Source organism: Lepus europaeus, chromosome 20 (genome assembly GCF_033115175.1).
Source record: "Lepus europaeus isolate LE1 chromosome 20, mLepTim1.pri, whole genome shotgun sequence".
Lineage (NCBI taxonomy): Eukaryota > Metazoa > Chordata > Mammalia > Lagomorpha > Leporidae > Lepus > Lepus europaeus.
This window is the reverse complement of record NC_084846.1, coordinates 4839178-4862228: the sequence shown is the minus strand read 5'-3', so window position 1 is coordinate 4862228 and position 23051 is coordinate 4839178. Positions and strand designations below refer to the sequence as shown.

Sequence of the window (23051 nt, the reverse complement as noted above, 5' to 3'; positions counted from 1 at the left end):
AGGGCTTTGTGTTGGACACAGCCGCCTGGTGACCTGACTAGGGGGGTGAGCCTGAGGGACAAGCTGGAGGAACTATGAGAAGGGTGGGAGGAACTACTGCTGGGGCTGTCTCCACCTGCACTTTAGGTAGTGAGGGCACAGTGCCCGGCCGTGTGCCTTGTGGGACCTCATGGGTGGTTCCTACTGAATTCAAAGAGGATCTGACCCCACCCTTCTGAGACCACAGGGGTGAAGCTCTCCAATCCCTCCCCATCTGTAATTAATGGCCCGTCCTGATTAGATCATCTCTCATCTCCGGGAACCCAGACACTGGGGCCATATTGGGAATGAACTGATGAATAATAGATACAACTGCCTAATGCACTCATTTAAAGCCAATTTTTAAAGAAATCCGTAAGAAAAGCAATTAATTTCCATTTCAATGAACACGTTTGACATAGAAAAAAAAGATCCATTCCCAGTTTAGCACATGGAGATGTATTTTGCTCCATTTCGGCTCAAGAAGAAAGAAAAAAAATGGCGTGGAGCAGGGGCACATCTGTATGCCCACCCTCCACCTCACCTCCACGCTTACAGATTTGGGGGCAAATCTCCAAGGTGACGGGGCAGGTGGTTCATGGGTCGTAGATAACAGAACCAACCCCCCCCCCCCCAGTTGAGTTGGAAGGGAGGACTGCTGAGTTCCAGGGTGTTTGTCCAAAGCACACGCAGGTCTGAAGACCCTCATTCTCCCACCAAGGACAAGGGCGGGATGTGGGTGTGTGTGTGTCACACCTGTACATCAGGTCCCCAAACAGATGCCCAGGCACCTGGCATCACAGCTACAAGCACTCTCTCTCGATGGTTCTCCCTTCTCTCTCTGTATGTCTCTGTCAATCTCCCTCTCTCTCACACACACACATACACAGAGGCTCAGCGCGCCTGGTACTTTTCATATCTGTGGCTCGTTCCAACCAAGAACGGGCAAAACCACCCTCACCCCTGGCCGCAGGCCAAGATCTGTGTGTGGGGTGCGTCTTAGGGTGTCCATTGCTACCTTGCTGACTTGGCCCCGTGCCCCTGGCTGCCAGGGGGAAGCTGCCACTCCCATCCCATGGAGGTAACCCCGCTTCTCCGGCAGAGACCTGCTCTGGCCCTGCTGGGTGTCCACGCAAGTGGCTGGAGGAATGGAAATCAGATCTGGCCTGGGAGGCACCTGGGAGAGAGAACCCTGGGTGGAGGAGGAAGGCCACGCCATGGCCATCCTAGAGGCCTGGGATTTGCGGCCCCAGTTCTGGACAGGAGGGGATGGCTGGGAATATGACGCTGAGTGGGCTCCAGGGGCATGTTTACCTAATGACACACTTTATTTGTGCTTTGGCCACTGCATGGATGGAAGAGGCAAAGGGAAAGGCCTGGATTGGGGGCAGGAGGTTCCTCGCAGAGATGGGCACTCACACAGGCCAGACACAACCAATCGCAGGGACACACACACACACACACACACGGCGGGGGAGGTGTGATGCTCAAAGTGGCATGAATGCTGTAAAATCCATTTCTTGGCCAGCCCGCCACCCCAACCCCGGCATAGGATAGTGCATGCCCCTCCCAGGCGGCATCTCCTGTGGGGGCCCGTTCACCCTGACCCACGACAGCAAGCCTTTGCCCTCGCCCTCCCCGATCACCTGCCTCTGAGCCGGCTCAGGGACTCCCTTTGACCCTCCCCAACCCCGCCCAACTGATGGCTGGGTGGAGGGCAGTGGGCTGCTTGGCCCTCGCACGCCAGCCACGACAAGTGTTCCGTGCGGAGGTGCAGCCAGCCAAGCCAGCTCTCCCCAGCCCGCTAGGGCTGCAAGGAAACTCATTAAACCTTCCTAATGACAAACGCTCGGGCAGGCGGCAGGCAGGGAGAGTGATGGCTCCAGAAACCTGCCAGATGGGAGCAGGTGCAGGTGACTGTTTCTGAGGCTCAGCGGGGGAGGGGGAGCGGCCTCCTGGGGTTGGGCTTTATTCAGCCCAGCTGGCCACCCCCACACTCTAGGCTGGACCCCACCAAGTGGGGGTGGGGGGAACCCTCTTTCCACCTAACAGATCCACAATGTCTGAGGGAGTCTGGGCTCCCAGCCCGGGCAGCCACGGAGGAGACAGCTGGCCGACCACACCCACAGCCCTCCACCCTGGCCAGGGTCCCCCACCCCAGGGGAGGGCGAGCCCGCCACCTCCTCCCCACCTGCTGCAGGGCTCCCCTCTGCTTCAACACAGCCACGGGAGGCTGCATCCCCCCTCCCCAGGATCCCTGCTCTCAGAGGTGCAGGGGGCCCTGTTGCCATGGGAACGGCATCTGCAGAGGGTGCTGGGCCTGTTGGCCAGACCCAAGAACAACCTGCCAGGAGCGCTCCAGGCGGCAGGGAAGCGGGCATCAGGGTGTTGGGCATACGCTGTCCTAGTTGGAGAGGACTGTGTGTGGTGGGGACTGGGGGGTGTGGAGGGGCCTCTGCCTGGCTCTCACAGGACTCCCCCCCACCCTGGAATCTGCTGGCTCCACCCCCAACCCACTGCATCTGCACCCAAGAACACCACCACCACCAGGGCTGGCTTGGCCACCTGGCTGAGACCCTCTGGAGCTGGACAGTGCCCCCCTCCCTGGGAGTTGGGCTGCTGGGGTTTCCTCGGGTCCAGGAAGAGGGGTGACCTCTCAGGGATCACCCGGACATCTGGGATGGAGGGTGATGGTTCCCTCCCCACCCCATGCCTCACAGGGAGAAAATGAGACACAGGACAGCAGAGCAGTGGTTCTGGGTTTAATCTAGGGTGAGAAGGGTGCTGTGCTGTGGCCCAGAGGGCCCCCGACCAGGCACCCCACGTTCGTTCGCATTTTCAACTGGATAGAGGAACAAGGTGTAACTAGAAACAACAACGCAGGCCCCTGCCCGCCTCCAGGACCCGGGAGGGGGCGGGGCGGGGGCAGCTGAGAGGACTAGGCCTCTGGGACCCATCACCCCTCCCCAGGGCCCGGGAGCCTCCCCAGCCCCGCTGCCCTTCAGAATTCCTTGAAGCCAGGAATTGATGGCCCCAACCGCAGGTGGGTGGGTGGGGAGCGGGGACCCCAGAGCCCCCTCCCAGCCATTTAGGGTACAATAAATACTGTGTGGCAGCAGCAGGGGGAGCAGGGGCGCCGCAGCCCCGCCCGCCCCGCCCGCCGGCCCCAGCCACCCACAGCCCTCACTCTGTGCGCAAGATGATGTGGATGCCGGAATCCGTGAACACAGGCCCGCTCATCTCCCCTGTCCGCAGCGCAAACGAGGCGTCTTCGAATGGCTTCTGCATCTGACCTGGGAACGGGGAGGGGTCAAGGCCGAGGCGGGCAGGCGGGCAGGCGCAGATGGGGCTCCTGCCTGCGCTCATCCGTCACCCACTTTATGGCCCTGTCACGGTGCAGCGCTGTGGCTCAGCTGGGGGTGGCGGGGCCATTACGGAGGCCCTGGGAAGGCGAGGACAGCATGAGGGATGGCAGGCAGAGCTGCCACGGCCGCACATTTAGAGGCGCATTCTGGTGATGAACTGTTCTCCAGCGCCGGGCTCCCCGCCCCGCCACGGCATCTGTCCTGCTGGCCTCGCGGGGGCATCAGGGAGCCACAGCCCCTCGCGGCCTTCCCCACTCTCCCACACCCCCACCCCATCCTGGGCCCCTGACTAGGGCTGCCCACCCGAGCTGCTGTCCTCACCCACGGTTTCCCCATCTCTGGGAGTGGAGTGGCAATGCTGGGGGACATGCCCCGGGGCACTGAGGGGTCCAATGACAGGACACAGCCTGCTTGGTGACCCACGATGTTCTGCAGCCCTTACTCACCCCTCCCTCCCCTCTTCCCCTAGCAGGGAGAGCCTCTGAGGCCCCAGGGAGGGACTGTGCTGCCACCTAGTGGACTCCGAAGGCCGGTGCAGCAGGGATTGCTCCTCTGGGAGCCAGGCTGGCCTATTCTAGTCTCTACCCACTAAGGGCGGCAGTAGGGGTTCAGGGCTGGTGCCCACTCTCGCACCTCTGCTGAAGGCACCCAGGTCTCCCCTGGCCTTGGCCGAGCTGCAGTCGCTGAACTGCGAGGCCAGAGACTCAAAGTCCTCCTCTCCCGACTTGATCTTCTGGATGTAGCCTGTGGACAGGACAGGGGAGGCTGCACGTCAGGAGTGGGCGGGGCCCTCCCTCCTGGAGCAGCTGTGCACACCCTCCCCGGTGCCACCCGCTGTAGTGTGTCCACATACATGCACAACCCTGCAGTCCTGACAGCCACGCTGGTCTCCCCAGCCCACGCGTGTGCACACACACCACTGAGAAAAATCTAAACCAAGCCCAACGGGGTGGAGAGCAAGGCACCGGCACAGGCTCTGGACGCGGCGGCAGGGGGCTGGGGTCCTCAGAACAGGGTTGGGGAAGTTTCCTAGAGAGGGTTTAGGGGACAGGCCCAGCTCTACCACGGGAACCCACCGAGGCCCAGCCTGTGGGCCCCAGCTGTCAGATCTGGGGCAAGTGGGAAGGGTGTTGGGGAGAGACCCCCATGTGGCCCAGGTAGGGCTGTGCAAGGCCTTTGCACTGTGGCCCCAGAGGCCACAGACTCCTACTCCAGCACTTCCCCAGAACACAGAGCATGGCAGCACAGCTGTGTGACTGGGTACACCGACACACATGCACACTCCTGGTGGAAAGGAGCTGCCAGTTGTCGCCATGTGCATGTGTGACCACGTGTGACTGGGCACATACACACGTGCACACACTCCCAGTGGAAAGGAGCTGCCAGTTGCCACTGTGTACGTGTGTGACCACGTGTGACTGGGCACATACACACGTGCACACACTCCCAGTGGAAAGGAGCTGCCAGTTGTTGCTGTGTGCATGTGTGACGTGTGACAGGACACACACACACGTGTGCACCCCCAATGGAAAGGAGCTGCCAGCTGTCGCTGTGTGTGTGTGACTGTGTGTGACAGGGCACACACACATACTCCCGATGGAAAGGAGCTGCCAGTTGTCTCTATGTGCATATGTGACCTCGTGTGACAGGGCACACACACACATGCACACACTCCCAATGGAAAGGAGCTGCCAGTTGTCTCTATGTGCATATGTGACCTCGTGTGACAGGGCACACATACACACACACACTCCTCCAATGGAAAGGAGCTGCCAGCTGTCGCTGTGTGCATGTGTAAACATGTGTGATTGGGCACACACAACCCCAATGGAAAGGAGCTACCAGTTGCCGCCGTGTGCATGCGTGACCACGTGTGACTGGGCGCACACACACAATGGAAAGCAGCTGCCAGTCGCCCTCCTGAGTCCAGGCAGCCCTCGAGGTGGGCAGCAGCCTGTGCTTCCCTGCCCTCCACGGGCCCTCTTGCACTGACCGCTGCCCCAGCATGCACGGTGTCCTTGCCAGCTCCTTCCCGGGCTGCACAGCTGCCATCTTGAGCAGGCTCCCAAGGCTCGCCATCCATTTCCCAGCTCGGCCAGCAGCCGATCCCCAGGGGACTCTGGGGGCCGCACACCTGCCCTGCACACCTGCCGGCGGGGTTCACAGCACCCTGACACTCCCACCTGTTGCTCCTGTCTGCCCACAGACCTGCTGGGTGTGAATGTCACTGACATGGCTGCCTGGCTTGTGCCTGAGCGCTGGCTGATTTAATCAGCGCTGGGTGGCCTGGAAAGCCAGCCTGGGCGTCTGCCTGAGGCTGGGCTGCTGCAGACTTCCTCATAGTCCGGTCTGACCTCCACACCACATGCCACCTCCTGCGACTCTACCTACACACTACCACACTCTACCTACACACCACCACACTCTACCTACACACCACACTCTCTACCTACACATCACCACTCTCTACCTCCTACGACTCTACCTACACACCACCACACTCTACCTACACACCACACTCTCTACCTACACACCACATGCCACCTCCTGCGACTCTACCTACACACTACCACACTCTACCTACACACCACCACACTCTACCTACACACCACCACACTCTACCTACACATCACCACTCTCTACCTCCTACGACTCTACCTACACACCACACTCTCTACCTACACACCACCACACTCTACCTACACACCACCACACTCTACCTACACACCACCACACTCTACCTACACACCACACTCTCTACCTACACACCACCACTCTCTACCTCCTACGACTCTACCTACACACCACCACACTCTACCTACACATCACCACACTCTACCTCCTACGACTCTACCTACACACCACCACACTCTACCTACACAGCACCACACTCTACCTACACACCACACTCTCTACCTACACACCACCACACTCTACCTACACACCACACTCTCTACCTACACACCACCACACTCTACCTACACACCACCACACTCTACCTACACATCACCACACTCTACCTACACACCACACTCTCTACCTACACACCACCACACTCTACCTACACACCACCACACTCTACCTACACACCACACACTCTACCTACACACCACCACACTCTACCTACACATCACCACTCTCTACCTACACACCACCACACTCTACCTACACAGCACCACACTCTACCTACACACCACCACATTCTACCTCCTGCAACTCTACCTACACACCACCACACTCTACCTACACACCACACTCTCTACCTACACATCACCACTCTCTACCTCCTGCGATTCTACCTACACACCACCACACTCTACCTACACAGCACCACACTCTCTACCTACACACCACACTCTCTACCTACACATCACCACTCTCTACCTCCTACGACTCTACCTACACACCACCACACTCTACCTACACACCACCACATTCTACCTCCTGCAACTCTACCTATACATCACCACACTCTGCCTCCTGCAACTCTACCTACACACCACCACACTCTACCTACACACCACCACATTCTACCTCCTGCAACTCTACCTATACATCACCACACTCTGCCTCCTGCAACTCTACCTACACACCACCACACTCTACCTACACACCACCACACTCTACCTACACACCACCACATTCTACCTCCTGCAACTCTACCTATACATCACCACACTCTGCCTCCTGCAACTCTACCTACACACCTCCACACTCTACCTGCCCGGGACTCTACCTACACACCACCACACTCTACCTGCCTACAACTACAGCTGAAACGGCTGTTGTGGCTATCTGGGGAGTAAACCAGCAGATGCAAGCTCTCTGCCTCTCAAACAAATAACACAAAAATTGCACAGGGGCCAGTGTTGTGGCACAGCAGGTAAAAACTGCTGCCTGTGACACTGGCAACCCATACGGGTACCGGTTCCAGTCCCAGCTGCTCCACTTCTGATCCAGCTCCCTGCTAATTGCCTGGAAAGGCAGTGGAGGACGATCCAAGTGCTTGGGCCCCTGCACCCACGTGGGAGACCCAGATGGAGCTCCTTGCTTCAGCCTGGCCCAGCCCTGGCCATTGTGGCCATTTCTGGAGTGAACCAGAAGATAGCAGATCTCTCTGTTTTTACTCATTTTTAAAGATTTATTTATTTATTTGAAAGGCAGAGTTAGAGAGAGGCAGAGGCAGAGAGAGAGGTCTCCTTCCACTGGTTCACTCCCCAGTTGGCTGCAATGCCCAGAGCTGTGCTGATCTAAAGTCAGGAGCCAGGAGCTTCCTCCAGGTCTCCCATGTGGGTTCAGGGGCCCAAGCACGTGGGCCTCCTCTGCTGCTTTCCCAGGTGCATTAGCAGGGAGCTGGATTGCAAACAGAGCAGCTGGGACTCGAGCTGGTGCCCATATGGGATGCCAGAGCTGCAGTTTATCCTGCCGTGCCACAGCCCCAGCCCCAGATCTCTCTGTGTCTCCCCTCGTCTGTAACTCTTACAAATAAACAAAAACAAGAAGGAGAAAAGAAACAGCACAATTGTGACAGTACAACGTTGCCCCCGTCTGGCTACACGTCATCCTCAACGTCCTGGTATCTGCTTTGTGACAATGGGATGCAGGGCTTGTCCCCTCACTGCCCTGTGTCCTGTCACCTCTACACTGGGCTTTTACAAACATGCCCATGAGGCACAGCCACACGGAGGACACACAGGCCTCACCCCATCTGGATGGCGGACCGTAGTCTTCTGGGAAGCCCTGTGGGGCAGCCTTGCTCCCGTGTCAGAAGTATCCACCCGTGACTCTGATCTAAACCGGACATGCTCAGCACATCCCTCCTGCTCCTCCTCTGCCTGGCCTCACCACTGGATTCCCCTGACTCCTGTCTGGGCGTCAGCCAGCGCGGGATCTGGACTGCACAGCGCCCCCTGCCTCCAGGCCTAAGCACTGGCTGGGGTCCTGGACCAGCATCACCCAATAGCTGAGGCCGCAGGGATTCCCGACATTGGTAGCCTGGCCAAGGCAGCAGCGAGGGTGCAAGGAGTTGGATCCCTGCCACCCATGTGGGAGACCTGGGTTGTGTTCTCGGCTTCTGGCTCTGGCCCGGTCCTGGCTGTTGTGGGTATCTGAGGAGTAAATCAGCAGATGCAAGCTCTCTGTCTCTCAAATAAACCAAACCAAACCAAACCAAACCAAACCACTTTCTCCTTCCTTGAGGCTGACCTTCAGGGCGCTGGCCCCTGTGCTCCCCAGCCCAGTGTGTTCCCTCCCCCCTCCCCCACTCCATCCAGCCTGAAACCTGCCTGTTGTCCTCTGGTCCCCACCCCTCCCCCTAAGCCCCGGCAGTGCGAGGTGCACCTGCGGGAGTTCCATTTGTCAGTGTCCTGTTCAGGCATCTGCTGCCCGCCTCCCAGCAGGAGGACAGGGGCCGGCTGCGCCACGTTCACCACTGTCCCCTCAGCACCAACGCTGAGCACAAAACGGGTAAATGAGACAGAAATGGGCCCCAGGGAAGGGGGCAGCCAGGGCCCCGGCTCTGGGCAGAGATGCAGGAATCCGACACCTTCTCTGTTGGCAAGACTTCCCAGTGCCCCGGCCTCCCTGACCGCACCAACAGCCCTGGCCGAGACATCACCGTGGGACCCTGAGCCGGCAGGGCTCCAGCCCGGCACTGTGCAGACCCACGGCCTCTCCAGGAGCTCCCAGTCTGGAGCAGAGACTCTACACCTGCTTCTGGGTGTTCAGGACCTCCTGCCAGCCCACCTGCCCACAGCATGTTTCTTAAGGCCAAGCCAGGCCCCACTCTGCTGCCCCTGAGCTCTGGGAGTCTGGAGGTGATCCTGCAGGTTTGTAAAGTGGGGTAACAGGGGGTCCCACCTGAGAAAACTATTCTGAGAGGGGATGAGCGGCCGCTGCAGCAGCACCAGCCCTCACACAGGGATGAGCTGTCCACCCAACTGCTAGGGGCTAAATGTCTGTATCCCACTCCCTCCAGATCCTATGGTGAAGCCCCAACCACAGCGTGACTGGATTTAGAAATGGGGTCCCTAAGGCATTGAGATCAGGGACGGGGGTCGGGCCTAGTGGTTAGGAGGCCCGCATCCCACATGAGTTCCTGGGTTCAAGGCCAGCTCTGGCTTCTGACTCCCAACTTCCTGCAGGCCCAGGGAGGTAGTGATGATGGTTCAAGTAGTTGGGGTCCCTGCCATGCGTGAGAGACCTGGACTGAGTTCCTGGCTCCCGGCTTTAGCCACAACCAGGGGCTACTGAGAGCACTGGGGGAGTGAACCAGTAGAAGGGAGGGTGGTCTCTCTCCCTCTGTCTCTCAACACAGAAAAATGAAAAGATTACCTGAGGGCACAAGGGCGGGGTTCGTGCCCTTTCAAGAAGAGCCGTCTGGGTCTCTCCCAGATATGCAAGACAGTCAGGACACCTAATCTACACGCTGTCTGCAAGCCCGGAAGAGAGACCTCGCCACGTACCAACCTGGCCAGAATCTTGATCTTGAACTTCCAGTAACTGTGAGGAAATAAATTTCTGTTGTTTAAACCACCCAGTCTGTGGTATTTTATTATGGAGCCCAAGCTAACAGATCATTGTAACCATCCAAGGGAGCATGAGTGAACAGACGGAGGGGTGCCTAATCCCAAAAAGGTTTAGGGACAGACTCCCTGCTCTGCCCTACAACTCAGTAAGTTGCTTCCAGTCCAAAGGCACCCAAACACCAAAGTGGGAGGGGCCTGGGCAGGGAAAGAAGTCAGGATTACGTCCCCAGAAGACCCAAGATCCAGCAAGGGGCCCGGAGGCCAGTCCAGGACCACTGACCCTCCCTGGGTTGGGGGTTCCCACATCGAGGCCTCCCCGGGACCCCTGGGCAATGGGCATGGAGGGACAGGGAACAGGCAGGGCTGGCTCTCCCCGACCGGCCGCTTCAGGCAAGGACGCCAACAGTGACACTGGGCGGGCCTCGGATTCCTGACAGCCCCTGGCGGCAGCCCAGCAGCTGCAGGGGAGCCGATGCTGGGAAGAGGAGCTCTGCAGAGAGGCGCTGGTTCTCACTGCGGACGTGTCCCCCGGGGCAGCACTGGGTCCCAGTGGGCACCGAGGAGACTCGTGCGGGCCCAGGCTGCCAGCTGGGGAGGGCACTGGCCAAACCATCGTCTCCTGATCGTCTGGAACACGGCCAGACCGGGGAGCAGTCACCTGCACACACAGGACGAGGCCCAGGCGCCCAAGGCTTGTGGAAAACGCACAGGGATGTCTGGTTACTCAGTGCGCCACAGCCGAGGCCGACTCACCTCGGCCTCCCAGCAACCTCTGAGGGTCCTGCACCAGTCCCACCTCGGGCAGGAGGACACGGAAGTCAGAGAAGGAGGTCGCAGTCCAAGGTCACCAGAGGGTCTGTACTGAGCCCACCAGACCGCCCGTGTCCCGGCCCAGAGATCTTGCCAGAGCCTCAGAGAAGCAGCCCTCGACCTCAGCTCCCCCACACATATGCCTCAAGGACCGGGGTCAAGCCCCAGACACCGAGCCCACGGCTCCCGGCTCTTCATGGGGACACGCGCCCAGCCTACAGAGGCAGCCACCGAGGCTCAGAGAACACAGTTGCTCCAGGACACACAGCCGGCACAAGACCCCAGTCCTGAGGAGCCCAAGGTGGGCCTCCCAAGCAGAGCCTCGCCCACCTCACGCACCCCTGCATCCTCCCAAGTCTGCCTCCTGGATCTCTCTAGAATCCGCCTCCTCCTCGTTTCCACCCTCGGCCCACCCCAGGCCCGAGCCACGCTGCCTCTGCCTGCAATCTCTCCCACAGCCCACAGGGCCCCCTGGCACCGGCAGCCTGCTGACATCCACAAATCTCCATCGATTGAAGGGCGGGCCTGGGCCCACCTGCTCATGGCCTGTCCTTTCCTAAGACCCAAGCTGGTGAGCGCAGCCCCACCGCGGCACGGGCCCAGAGCTGGGAAGACCGCTCAGCCTCCCGCCATCTCACCGGGATCACCCCACGTGTCCTCTTGGCCTCGCTGCTCTGCCCTCAGGATTTAAAGGGCCCCGCCCCAGGCTGAGCCTCTTCCCAAGTTCCCCCACCTCCAAGCGCCCTCTTCCTCTTGGAGTCTGCGAGCCTCAGAGCAGGGAGGGCAGGAGTGGAGGGGCCCGCACTGGCCCTCCTGGGAGAGGATCCCCGCCCGAGAGCCCGCCCTGCTCACCGTTGATCAGCTCCAGGGCCTCCTCCTTGGTCCGGGTGATCTTCTCCTGCCGCCAGGACGAGGGCCGCCGCGACTGGCTGTGTTTGACGAGCAGGTGCGAGCAGCGGACACGCGCCGGCTCCCCCTGCCCGATTTTGCCTCCACCGCTGCTGCTGTTGCCGCTGGGCCGTTCCCACTGGCTGGCGTTCGTGATGTGGTTGAAGTAGTACACCCGGCCTGCGGGGAGGGCAGCAAACCCACCGCGTGTCCACCCTGCGCCACGGGCGGACACGGCAGCTTGCGGCCCCTGTCCTGAGGGGGCTCACGTGCTCGGTGGGGGAAGACGGGCTCCAAACCAGCAAAGACGACCACAAGAGAACCCCAATGACTGCTAACTTCAGGGAAGAAAAAATACCGCAGGGGAGCGGGGGTTCCAGCGGCAAATCCAGCTGAGCCACCCACTGAGGCTAAGATGCTGTCTATGGGCCTTATCTCCCCGAGCCTCAGTTTTACCCATCTGCAAAATGGGGGTGAGCGAATCAACACCATCGAACCTCCCTGGGTCGACACACAAGGACTACTACTTCGACTGTGCCCACTGCGGGCTCCAGAGGCGGCAGAGCGACCCTGGACCTACTCAGAGACGCCGGGCCAGCTCCTTGGGCGCTTGCGGTGACACAGGCAAAGCGCCAGGGGCCCTGGAGCAGGCAGACTGGGTTCTAAGCCGGCTCCAACCGCCCTGAAATGCACGATCTTGGAAGACACTCTTCCGCTTCCTGGCCTCAGCGTCCCCACTTGTAAAATGGGCGCAACAACGACCCATCTCCCAGACGTGCGGCAATTCTGGAGAGCTACAAACACGGTGCTGGGCGCACGCCTAACGGGGCTAAGCTTTCGATCGGGCTCCAAGCAGACTCAGGAAGAGGTGCGGCCGGCAGGGGTGTTGCCACGCCCCTCTGCTCGGTGAGGGGTGTCCCCCTCCCCAGGGAGTGCCCCGGGCCCAGCTCCCCGCAGGGCGACAGGTGCAGCAGGCCCGAGCTGGCTGCAGACAGCCGGGCTGGCAGACCCAGGGCCGCCGCGGCCTCCCGGCCCCTCCCCCGCCCCGCCCCCTGCCTCAGTTTCCTCCCGGCTCCTGAGCCTTGCAGCCCTCCACGGGGGCGGGCCGGCGCCGTTACTCCGAGGGCGACGCGGAAGCCCAGACCTCACGGGGCGGAAGCGGGGGGCTCCTCCGCGCTCGAGGGCCGAGCTCGCGCCCTGCTTCCGTGGGCCCGCGCGGCCCTGCCCCGGCCCCGATCCCCGCGGCACCTGAGCTGCGGCTCATGCGCTTCTCCCAGCCGGGCGGCAGCTTCTCCTCGTCCGCCATCTTCCCTCCTGCCGCAGCGCCCGCTCCGCCTCCGCCGCGCCGCCTGTCACCCGCGCCCGCCCACCGACGCTGCCCATTGGCTCGGCGTTCTCCGCACCGGGGCCTGGCAGCGACGCTCATTGGACATTCCAACCGTCAGGATGAGCTCTCCGGCTTGCAACTGGGCAGAAGCGAGGGTGGGCGGGTCCCCTCACGTTACACGGGTACCCGGCCCCTAGTCGGGCTCTCCCAGGCCCCGCCCCTCTCCTCTCCTTGGCTCCTAAGTGGTGGATTAGAGACTCGAGACCGCCCTTCTCAACGCCCTTTGGCGAGAGCGAAAAAAGTCCCAACCCCCTTCTTGGCGCTCTTGGCGGGCGGAACCCGACCCGACAGGATAGAGCTTACTGATTGGCTGCCGGGGCAGCAGTTCCCGCCTGCCCGAGCCGTTCCCGGAAGGCCGCGCGACCCTCATGCGGAAGCGTCTGGCCGCTGTGCAGGTTACTTGTGGGAGGAGGAGGCGGTGGTACCGTGCTGTTGCCATAACAACGCAGTTGCCTTGGTGACGAGCAGCTCGGTGCCCGAAGCCTAAGTTTGGCTTCTCCAGCCTCCCTCTTCCCACCTGCTTCCTCCAGATGTCCAAAGCCAACCCGGCCTCGCTGGGCTACACCATTTTCCCCCCGCGGGCCCTTTGGAATCTGCTTATTCCCTCTCACTCTGGCTGCTTCCTCCTCCCGGGCGAGGAGGCGCAGGTGCGAGAGGCATGAGCTGCTGGAGTCGATTTAAAACAGGCTGCGGGGGTGGCCGGGAGGGCCGTGGGCTGCAGGCGGACAAGGGAGCGCTTTATCGGTGTGCCAGTTCAAGACCTAGCTCCTCCACTGCTGATCTGGCTTCCAGCCAATGCACCTGGGAAGACAGCGGATTATAGTCCCTGCACCCACATGGGTGCCCCTTGTGCCCGTTAACGACATGGAGGCTCAGAGACGTGACCCAGGGAAAACACAGAGGTAGGAGGCCAAGGGCGCTGCGGAGCCACCTTGCTTGGGGGTGAGGGGGTGAGAGCAAGTTACTGAACCCCTGAGCTTCAAGTCCTCCGATGGCAAAGTCGGAGGAAGCAATACTACCACTTCCTCTGTTTGATGCGATGGTTAAGGGAGTGGTCCCTATAAAGCACTCAAAACACTTCCTAGCCCACAGCTAAGATATGTTAAGTATTAAACGATACTGTTGACCAGGTAAAAAAAATAGTCATAGTTCAGTGTAGCAACTGTAATGTGTATGAAAGCATGACAAAACCAAAGGTCAACAAAGAAAATCAATTTTAAAGAATCTCTTGTGGAAAGATATCAAAGGTAAGACATAAGAAAGCAAGCTGCTGAAAAGCATTTTGAGTATGTATAATTATCTCAAATTGTCTAAAAAATTATAGGCTTATATCACAGCAAATTTATAGATTCATTAAAATGTTGATTACCAGTGGTGATAAAAGTCAAAGAAAAAAAATGAAGAACTTTTTAATGTTTTCATTTTTAAGCACATCTTAGCATAATAATTGTAAAAGATAATTGGAGTTGCAAAAATAGATTTCACCCAGCTGGCAAATGGGCTAGCAGAACAGAAGTTTTCACTTAGGAGCAGTTTTGTTCTCCAGGGGACATCTGGTGATGTCTTGACAGCTATGGCTGTCACAAAGGGAGGAAGGCACATGCCACTGGTATTTAGTGGGTAGAGGCTGTGGGTACTGCTGCACATCCTGCAAGGCACGGGCCAGCTCCCCACAGCTCAGAATTTCCCAACCCCAAATGTCAGCATTGCCACAGCAGAGAAACCCTGCCATGGAATAATCCTCAAAGCTAGGAAATCAACAGCGGTGTGAACCTCTTCACTACACACTGGTTCCTTCTTCCCACCATTCTGTAATGGGCTTGTCTCGCGCCAGCTCACGGTGGGACTGAGGGTGTGTGTGGACCCTGGACCCCTCTCTCTGCATCACACAAGCTGGCTGATGATGTTCAAAATGCATTGCTGGTTGCATTTAAGCTATCTACTGCTGCATAGGAAAACTGCCCTTCATGTAGGGGAGTAACACCTGTTTCAGTTTGTGTGGGTTAGGATTCTAGCTAGGCACAATGTAGCTCATGTCAGCAGAGGTGGCTGTGGCCTCCTCTGATGGCTGGACTGGGGTAAGATCTACTTCCAAGCCAGTTCCTGTGGCTGCTGGCAGGAGTCAGCTGCTAATGGCATGCTGGACTAAGGACCAAGTTTTTTTTTTGCTGACTTTCGGCTGGGAGTCTCTCCATAATGCAGCTCACGACAGAGCAGCTGGCTTTCATGAATGAGCAAGTGAGAAAGCAAGCAAGACAGAAGCCACAGTCTCTTCCCAACCTAAGCTCACACATGATAATCACCTTCGCCATATTCTGTATGTGAAAAACTAGGTCTGTGCTCAGTTGGAAGGGTTTACACAAAGGCCAGAATACAGAATGTATGGGGGCATTTGGAGTTACCTTAGAGGCTACCTACTACACTTTTAATTTTTTAGATTCATTTATTTATTTGAAAGGCAGAGAGAGGGAGAGGAGAGATCTTCCATCTGCTGCTTCACTCCCCAAATGGCCACAATAGCCAGGGCTGGGCCACATTGATGCCAGGAGCCTGGAGCTTCATCCTGGACTCCCTTGTGGGTGCACGGACTATAATCTGCTGTCAGGTGCATTAGCTGGAAGCCAGATCAGAAGTGGAGTAGCTAGGTCTTGAACTGGCACACCGATAAAGCATACTAGAATTGCAAGCAGTGGCTTAACCCACTGCACCACAATGCTGGCTCCTCCTACTGCACTTTTGAGGGTAACTGATCATTTGGTTAAAGGCAGTACCCAATCTTATTGTGATAGGACTTCAGATAATGTGTGGAAAACAGATTTAAAAGATGTCAATTTTAGTTCAAGAAATTTTTAAATCCATAGTTTTTTCATAGTATGAATTTTTCATAAACCTTCTTAAGACCCCACATAGGTATGGACTTCAAAAAATTTTGTACCAACATAAACTTACCTTTTAATTCTATTTTCCATGGACCCCCCTTTTTTTTTTAAGATTTATTTATTTGAAAGACAGAGTTAGAGGGAGAGAGGTCTTCCATTCATTGGTTCACTCCTTAGACGGCTGCAACGGCTGGAGCCAGGCCGATCCGAAGCCAGGAGCCAGGAGCTTGTTCCGGTCCTCCCACACAGGTGCAGGGGCCCATCTTCTGCTTTCCCAGGTCATAGCAGAGAGCTGGATCGGAAGTGGAGCAGCCAGGACTCAAACCGGCACCCACATGGGATGCTGGCACCGCAGGCAGTGGCTTTACCTGCTATGCCACAGCGCTGAAACCCTCCATGAACTTTTTGAGGTCCCCTCCTATTTCTCCTTTTGTAATAAATACTTGAAGGAAGGCACTTTGATTAACACCTACCAGTGCATCCTGCCACCAGCAATCACCAGTATGTTGAACTGGGGGGGATCTTGGGGAGGGGAGTCCAAACTTAAACATCAGCAGGGTCAGTGCAGAACAGGGAAGAATGGATGGAGCAAAGTTTTGCATGAGGCTCTAGAGAAGGGCTCCAGAAAGGGGCTGGGCCCAGGTCCCTCTCCTACCCTGCAGTCAGATCCAAGGTCAACACCAGGACCTGTGGCTAGGGGCCAGGTAGAGCGCTGGTCTCCTCTGTACTCACACCCAGAGGAAGAAGACTGGAGACAGCACTGACACTACATACCAGGCATCCCTCTTTTTTTTTTTTTTTTTTTTTTGACAGGCAGAGTGGACAGTGAGAGAGAGAGAGACAGAGAGAAAGGTCTTCCTTTGCCGTTGGCTCACTCTCCAATGGCCGGCGCACCGTGCTGATCCGAAGGCAGGAGCCAGGTGCTTCTCCTGGTCTCCCATGTGGGTGCAGGGCCCAAGCACTTGGGCCATCCTCCACTGCACTCCCAGGCCACAGCAGAGAGCTGGCTTGGAAGAGGGGCAACCGGGACAGAATCTGGTGCCCCGACCTGGACTAGAATCCAGTGTGCTGGCGCCGCAAGGCAGAGGATTAGCCTATTGAGCCACGGCGCTGGCCTATCCCTCTGTCTTAACTGTGTTACCTTACTGAGACGTGAGTGCCATCACGGTGCCCCTTTGTGGAGGAGGCAAGAGGATGACCTTGACTTCCCTGAACCCCACTGCTATAATCCATCAAAATTCAAACCCACGCGGTCTTTTTTCTTTTTCAAGATTTACTTATTTATTTGAAGGAGCTACAGCGAATGAGAGAGGGGAGAGGTGAGAGGAGAGAGAAGAGAGAGGAGAGAGAGGAGAGAGGGGAGAGAGGGGAAAGGGAGGGTGGAGGGAGGGAGGGGGGGGAGAGAGATAGAGATAGAGAGAGAGATCTTCCATCCATTGGTTCACTCCCCAAATGGCTGCATCAGGTGGGCCAGGCTGAAGCCAGGAGCCATGTGGGTGCAGAGGTCCAAGTACTTGGGCCATCCTCTGCTTTCCTAGGCACATTAGCAGGGAGCTGGATCAGAAGTGGAGCAGCCAGGACTCGAACTGGTGCCCATATGGGATGCTGACCCTGCAGGCGGAGACTTAACCTGTGCCACAGCACCAGCCCCAATGGTGGTCTGGCTCTTGAGGCTACACTCCTATAGCCTGTACCACACTGCCCCCTCTGCCCAGTGCCAGGAGCTGTAATGCTCAAATATGCTTTATCTCACCTTTCACCACACACCAGTGAAGTAGACATGGTTCGTTCCAGTTTGGTTAAGGCAAGAAGGCCGTCTTAGCCCACTTTCTGTGGCTATAACCCCAGATACCAGAGTCTGGGTATTTTTTATAAAAACGTTTATTCAGCTTATGGCTCTGGGGGCTGGGAGGCCCAAGGTGGAGAGGCCGTGCCTGGTGAAGGCCTTCTTGCAAGGGCAACACGTGGACAGCTGGAGTGGCTCTGACCACAGGCCTCCTCTCAACATAATCCGTTCACCCACGAGTGGATCCACTCCTCTGTGAGGGGCAGAGACCTCACGACCTAATCACCTCGGACGGTCCCGCCTCGCAGTTCCTCCCGGTGCAGGTTAAGTTTCCACAGGGCTCAGTGTGTGTCCCTGTCCAATGTCTGCTACTGTGACAAAGTACCTGAGGCAAGGCAACTTCACAGAGAAGTTCCGCTCACAGTTTTGGAAGCAGACAGTGCAAACAGCACAGCACAGGCTCTGGTGAGGACTCCCTTCACTGCGCCACCCCCTGACAGATGGCAATGACAGCGCCCGTGGGAGACCGAGGGATCATCTCGTGACAGGGAGCCAGAGACGCTGGGGCCCCACGACCCCTTATGTGGGGCACACCCCACTTGACCTTAGGGCCGCATGCTAGGTCTCACCTCTTAGAGGTCCCACTGCCTCACTAAGGACCAAGCTCCCAACGCAGGATCTCTCAGGGGACACAGTCAAACCATAACCAAATCTAGTAGTGAGGATATTCAAACAATAGCAGAGACTTAGGGAGGTTGAGAAAGTTGCTAGGGTTACTCAGCTGCCGATGGCGGAGATGACATTCCACCCATCGTCTGTCCGAATCCAGAACCTATCCTCCTCATTCTGTGGCAGCGACTGTCCCTACCCAGCAGCCTCTTGATCTGTTAGCATGACGGTAACTGCAAGGTCTCGTGGCTTCCAGAGCTCTGGCTCCAACTTTATTTTTTGTTTGTTTGTTTTTGTTCTATGTATTTGAAAGGCAGAGATACAGAGAGATTGTCCATCCACTGGTTCACTCTGCAAATGGCTGCAACAGCCAGGGCGGGGCCAGGCCGAGGCCAGGAGCCCAGAGCTCTTCTGGGTTTCCACTTTGGGGACAGGCGCCCAAGGACTTGGGGCCATCTTCCGGTGCATTGGCAGGGAGCTGGCTCTCAAACTGATGCCTGTATGGGATGCCAGCATTGCAGGCGCTGGCGGTGGCTTTATCCACTGCGCTGCAATGCCACCCGCCCCCAACCTAGCCTGAGCTGTCACTGAGCAGCTGCAGACGGACAGAGCTACAGACAAGACCAACAGCAACCCCCCGTCCCCCGTGAGCCTGCTCTCACGCAAAGATGACAACACAGCAGCATGTAGGCTTTTATTAACGAGAGTTTTTAAAAACAAGCATCCATACCCGTGCAGGGGTGCGGGTGGGGCAGGAGGGCGAAGCGGGGGTGAGGGGGGCAGGAATTCTGCTCTATTGGTAATAAAGCTCCAGGTTCATCCCGTCGTGGATTTCATCTGAAGTAACCGGGTTAAGGAATCCTCGTGGTGTGCCCCACCTCCACCCCTCTCACCCACTCAGCTCAGTCCAAGTGGCCCTCAGGACACTGAGGCAAAGGAAGCCGCTGTGGGCTGGGCCACTTTGATTTGCAGAGGATCCCAGCTGTCAAAACGTGCACAACAGACACGCCCGGGTCTTCCGCCACCCTGACCTCCCGTCCAACACCTGCCAACACCCAGGTGTCGCAGTCACAAATAACTTGCCTGAAGTGTCAAACTATTTCACCAGTCCAGTCACCCTCCTCCCCCGCAAAACAACCGCACGGCTCTCCTGTCCCAGGCGCGCACCATGTGCCACGCATCACGCACCTTACGTGTGCAGTCTCTAGCACTAAGCAAACAGACACAGGGCTGAGCCCGAGGCTCTTCCACAAGAAATCGAAGGATACAGTCCCCCAGCGACACGTGGTCCTTAAAAATCGTGTACCTAGGGGATAGAGAGACTGGCTGAGGGAGCCCCGCCTAAGCTTCCCCGGGAGCTCACCGTCTTCTACCCTCGTCCCGCCCAGCCCGCGGCTCCACCGCTGCACCCACCACTTCTTAAGGACAATCTTGTTCCAGCGGGTCCCCGTCTGGGCTGCGATCAGCTTCTTAAGGTCCCCGATGGTGTCATCGGTGCTGGGCCGCGGAGTTAAGGCAAAAGGGAAGGAGAGAGAAAACGAAGGACAGGGCGTTCCAGGGCTAAATGCGCTCTGCCAGGACCCCCATCGTCCCCTCTCCCCGGCTGAACCAAAAACCACCCTGCAACACAGAGTTGCCTCCCTCAATGCCAAGGACGCCAGGGATCACTGCCCCCCGCTGTCGGTGGATACTTGCACTTAACGCGGACTTTCTTCCCCAGACGGTCGTTGCAGACAACCTCGATCATCCTGGCTGGAGCTACGGCAGGGGAGAGGGAGGCAGTCAGGACTTCCGGGGTCCCCTACGCCCCAGCCCACAGGTCCCAGGCCCTAAGAACCCCCCGGGTAAGCCTTCCGTTCCTCCTCCCTAGCTCCCGGACCCGAATCCTCGCAGGTTCCAAGCCCTGGATCCCAACATCAAGGACCGCAGGCAGTCGCGTCTCCGCCCCTCCGGCCCTTTTAAAAAGGCTCAGCCCCACGACTCCCGGCCTCAGCTCCCGCCAGCTCGCAGACCTTAGGCGACCAGGTCCCGGCCACTTTCCCTGACTCTGGGCCTCTCTGTTTAATCCGCTCACCTTAAATCTCAAACACGCAAGACGCCACAACCTCCCCGCTCGAGCACTAGACTCCGACCTGAGCGGATGCGAGGAAGCGGAAGCGGAAATAGGCAACCGGAAGTGGCCGCCCGTCCTGCGTGCCCGTCAACACCTGGTCGGGTTCTTCCGTATCGGGTCGGGCATTGTAGTTCCGAGGCTGGGCTAGGAGACGCCGGCAGTGAGTGCGGGGCTCGTGTGTGGGTCCTGGCGGCTGCAGGGCCAGGGGCAGGGGCCGGCGCCCTGCCCCTAGGAAGCCCGTGTCGGAGGCCTTTTGGCTGTGGGGAGACCCGAGCAGCTATGGGAAAGCCGCAGGTCACGGGGGTCGCGGCGGGGCGGTGGTCTTCAGTTCCTGAGCCCCGACACGGCCTCTTAGTGCAGCTTAAGGGCAATGGGGAGCGGGGGGTCGAGCCCTGCAGTCATCCCGCCCGGCTCCCTGACTGCGTCCAGCGCTGGGCCTCGTACGCGTTTTGCTCTCCCGCCCACCGTCTCGGGCTGTCGCGCCGGCCCCGGCGACATCTGGGATGCAGGCTCGTCCCGGGCTGCCCGTCGCCCGGCCGGTGCCCGCGAGGAAGCTGGAAGTGGCCCAACTGTGACACCTTCTGCATCCTCAGGGAGCGCTTTGCACGAGCTGCCGGGTTCGTTAGGGCCCCCAGCCCTAATTTCAAGCAACAGCTGCCCGTGGACCTGCCAAGTCTAAATTGATTCACTAAGAAAGGAGGCCACCGCTTTTTCTTTTTAAAGATTTATTTATTTATTTGAAAGTGTTGCACAGAGAGAGGAGAGGCAGAGAGAGAGAGAGAGAGGTTTTCCATCTGCTGGGTCACTCCCAGTTGGCCACAACAGCAGGAGCTGAGCTGAGCTGAAGCCAGGAGCTTCCTCCGGGTCTCCCACGTGGATGGAGCACTTGGGCCATCTTCTGCTGCTTTCCCAGGCATATTAGCAGAAATGCTGGATCAGAAGAGGAGCAGCCGGGACTCGAACTAGCGCCCATATGGAATGCCAGCACTGTAGGCGGAGGCTTAACTTACTGTGCCACAGTGCTGGCCTCACAAAGACTAATTTCTGTCTTCCTCCCTTGTAGGCTCAGAGGTCACATGTCACAGCTTTGGCCCAGCATTCTCCAGCCCCTGCAGGGTCCCTCTGAGTGGGCTTTCTCTGTGGAAAACTCATTCAGACTGGAGACATGAACTTTAGGTCCAGACAGATGAGTGAAACCCCAACCTCACTCTTTAATGTTGATCTGGATGACCTAAGACAAGACATTTGAACTTCCCTCTCATTCTCCTCTGTGGAAAGGGGACAGCAGTTCCCAGCCCGGCATTTGTAAGGACTGGTCCCAGACTGCGTTTGATCTTCCCCCTAGTTTCTGGGCATCCAACTTCCAAAATCCTTGCATCTCTGAGTGACAGTGTCTCTTTGTGCATTAGCAAGTTGGCAGCTGGTTGGCTGCCCCTCAGTAGCTTCAGGATGTGTGGGGGCCTGGTTATAGGCCAGACCAGGGCAGGGCTAGAGGGCTGCGACTTTGAGCTGCACACCCTGGTCCCTGGGGAGGGAAGAGAGGCTGAAGCATGGAGGACTCCACAATCCCTGCCCCCCCAGAGGACAGGGTTCCTAGAAGGCAGTGCACCTGCAGAGGATGTGGAGGTTCTGCAACTCTTCCCCTGCACCTTGCCCTGTGCAACCCTTCATCTGTAAAGAAACTACATTTCCTTGAGTTTTTTTTTTTGGACAGGCAGAGTGGACAGTGAGAGAGAGACAGAGAGAAAGGTCTTCCTTTTGCCGTTGGTTCACCCTCCAATGGCCGCCGCGCTGTGGCCGGCGCACCACGCTGATCCGAAGGCAGGAGCCAGGTACTTCTCCTGGTCTCCCATGGGGTGCAGGGCCCAAGCACTTGGGCCATCCTCCACTGCACTCCCTGGCCACAGCAGAGAGCTGGCCTGGAAGAGGGGCAACCGGGACAGAATCTGGCGCCCCGACCGGGACTAGAACCCAGTGTGCCGGCGCCACAAGGCAGAGGATTAGCCTGTTGAGCCTCAACGCCGGCTTTCCTTGAGTTCTGAGAGCCCCTTAAGCAAATTAGTCAACCAAGGAGAGGGTTGTGGGAACCCTGATAGCATAGGCCAGATCGGCCGGGGCTTGCGATTGGCATTGGAAGTGGGGGACAGCCTTGAGGTCTGAGACCTGAGCCTGTGGGATCTGATGCCATCTCCAGGGACATTGTGTCTGAATTGAACTGAATACGGTGACATTCTGCCGGCTGGCGTCCCCTGCAGAATGCTTGCTTGCTTGCTTTGTGTGTGTGTCGGGGAAGGAGCCCCACACACGTGGGGTCAGAAGTCTTCTTGGCTGGTTGGTGTGGTGTAAGAGCAGAGGAGAAAGCAGTTTGGTGTTTGTCCAACTCAGACATCCCATTAAAGAGTTTGCAGAAGGAACAGAGAGGGGTGGAGGGGAGGTTGGAATTAGCGCATCATGGCAGTACCGAGTGGTGACCACTAGATGGCAGAATTGCCGAGCGTTTCATTTTTCCTTTAATGCCTTTTGGTGTGTTTCCTATGTTTTCAACACTGAAAACAAATTACTCTGTACTAGAGGAGAGGAGTAATTTTTGTTTTGTTAATATTTGTTTA

General features: G+C 57.9%; 3 protein-coding genes across 7 annotated transcripts; all 3 read right to left on the bottom strand.

Annotated features, from left to right (window-relative positions):
- Positions 1-2767: 2767 nt before the first annotated feature.
- Positions 2768-12963, bottom strand: PIN1 (peptidylprolyl cis/trans isomerase, NIMA-interacting 1). The gene is made up of 4 exons (XM_062178450.1): positions 12857-12963; positions 11573-11788; positions 4017-4127; positions 2768-3311 (listed from the first exon to the last, which is right to left on the bottom strand). Exons 1-4 carry the CDS (start codon positions 12912-12914, stop codon positions 3202-3204), a joined length of 495 nt encoding a protein of 164 aa, XP_062034434.1. The 5' UTR covers positions 12915-12963; the 3' UTR covers positions 2768-3201.
- Positions 4136-8621, bottom strand: LOC133749231 (uncharacterized). 5 transcript variants are annotated; one of them, XM_062178446.1, is made up of 2 exons: positions 6006-8621; positions 4136-5909 (listed from the first exon to the last, which is right to left on the bottom strand). In XM_062178446.1, exon 2 carries the CDS (start codon positions 5464-5466, stop codon positions 4156-4158), a length of 1311 nt encoding a protein of 436 aa, XP_062034430.1. In that variant the 5' UTR covers positions 5467-5909; positions 6006-8621; the 3' UTR covers positions 4136-4155. The 5 variants fall into 5 exon arrangements, with proteins under 5 accessions (XP_062034430.1, XP_062034429.1, XP_062034431.1 ...); XM_062178445.1 differs by having other exon boundaries at positions 4136-6041; positions 6104-8621; XM_062178447.1 differs by having other exon boundaries at positions 4136-6682; positions 6727-8621.
- A 6046-nt stretch (positions 12964-19009) lies between the features above and the next one.
- On the bottom strand, positions 19010-20493 carry UBL5 (ubiquitin like 5). The gene is made up of 5 exons (XM_062178612.1): positions 20404-20493; positions 20021-20087; positions 19743-19826; positions 19598-19635; positions 19010-19166 (listed from the first exon to the last, which is right to left on the bottom strand). Exons 2-5 carry the CDS (start codon positions 20074-20076, stop codon positions 19123-19125), a joined length of 222 nt encoding a protein of 73 aa, XP_062034596.1. The 5' UTR covers positions 20077-20087; positions 20404-20493; the 3' UTR covers positions 19010-19122.
- Between the last annotated feature and the right edge of the window lie 2558 nt (positions 20494-23051).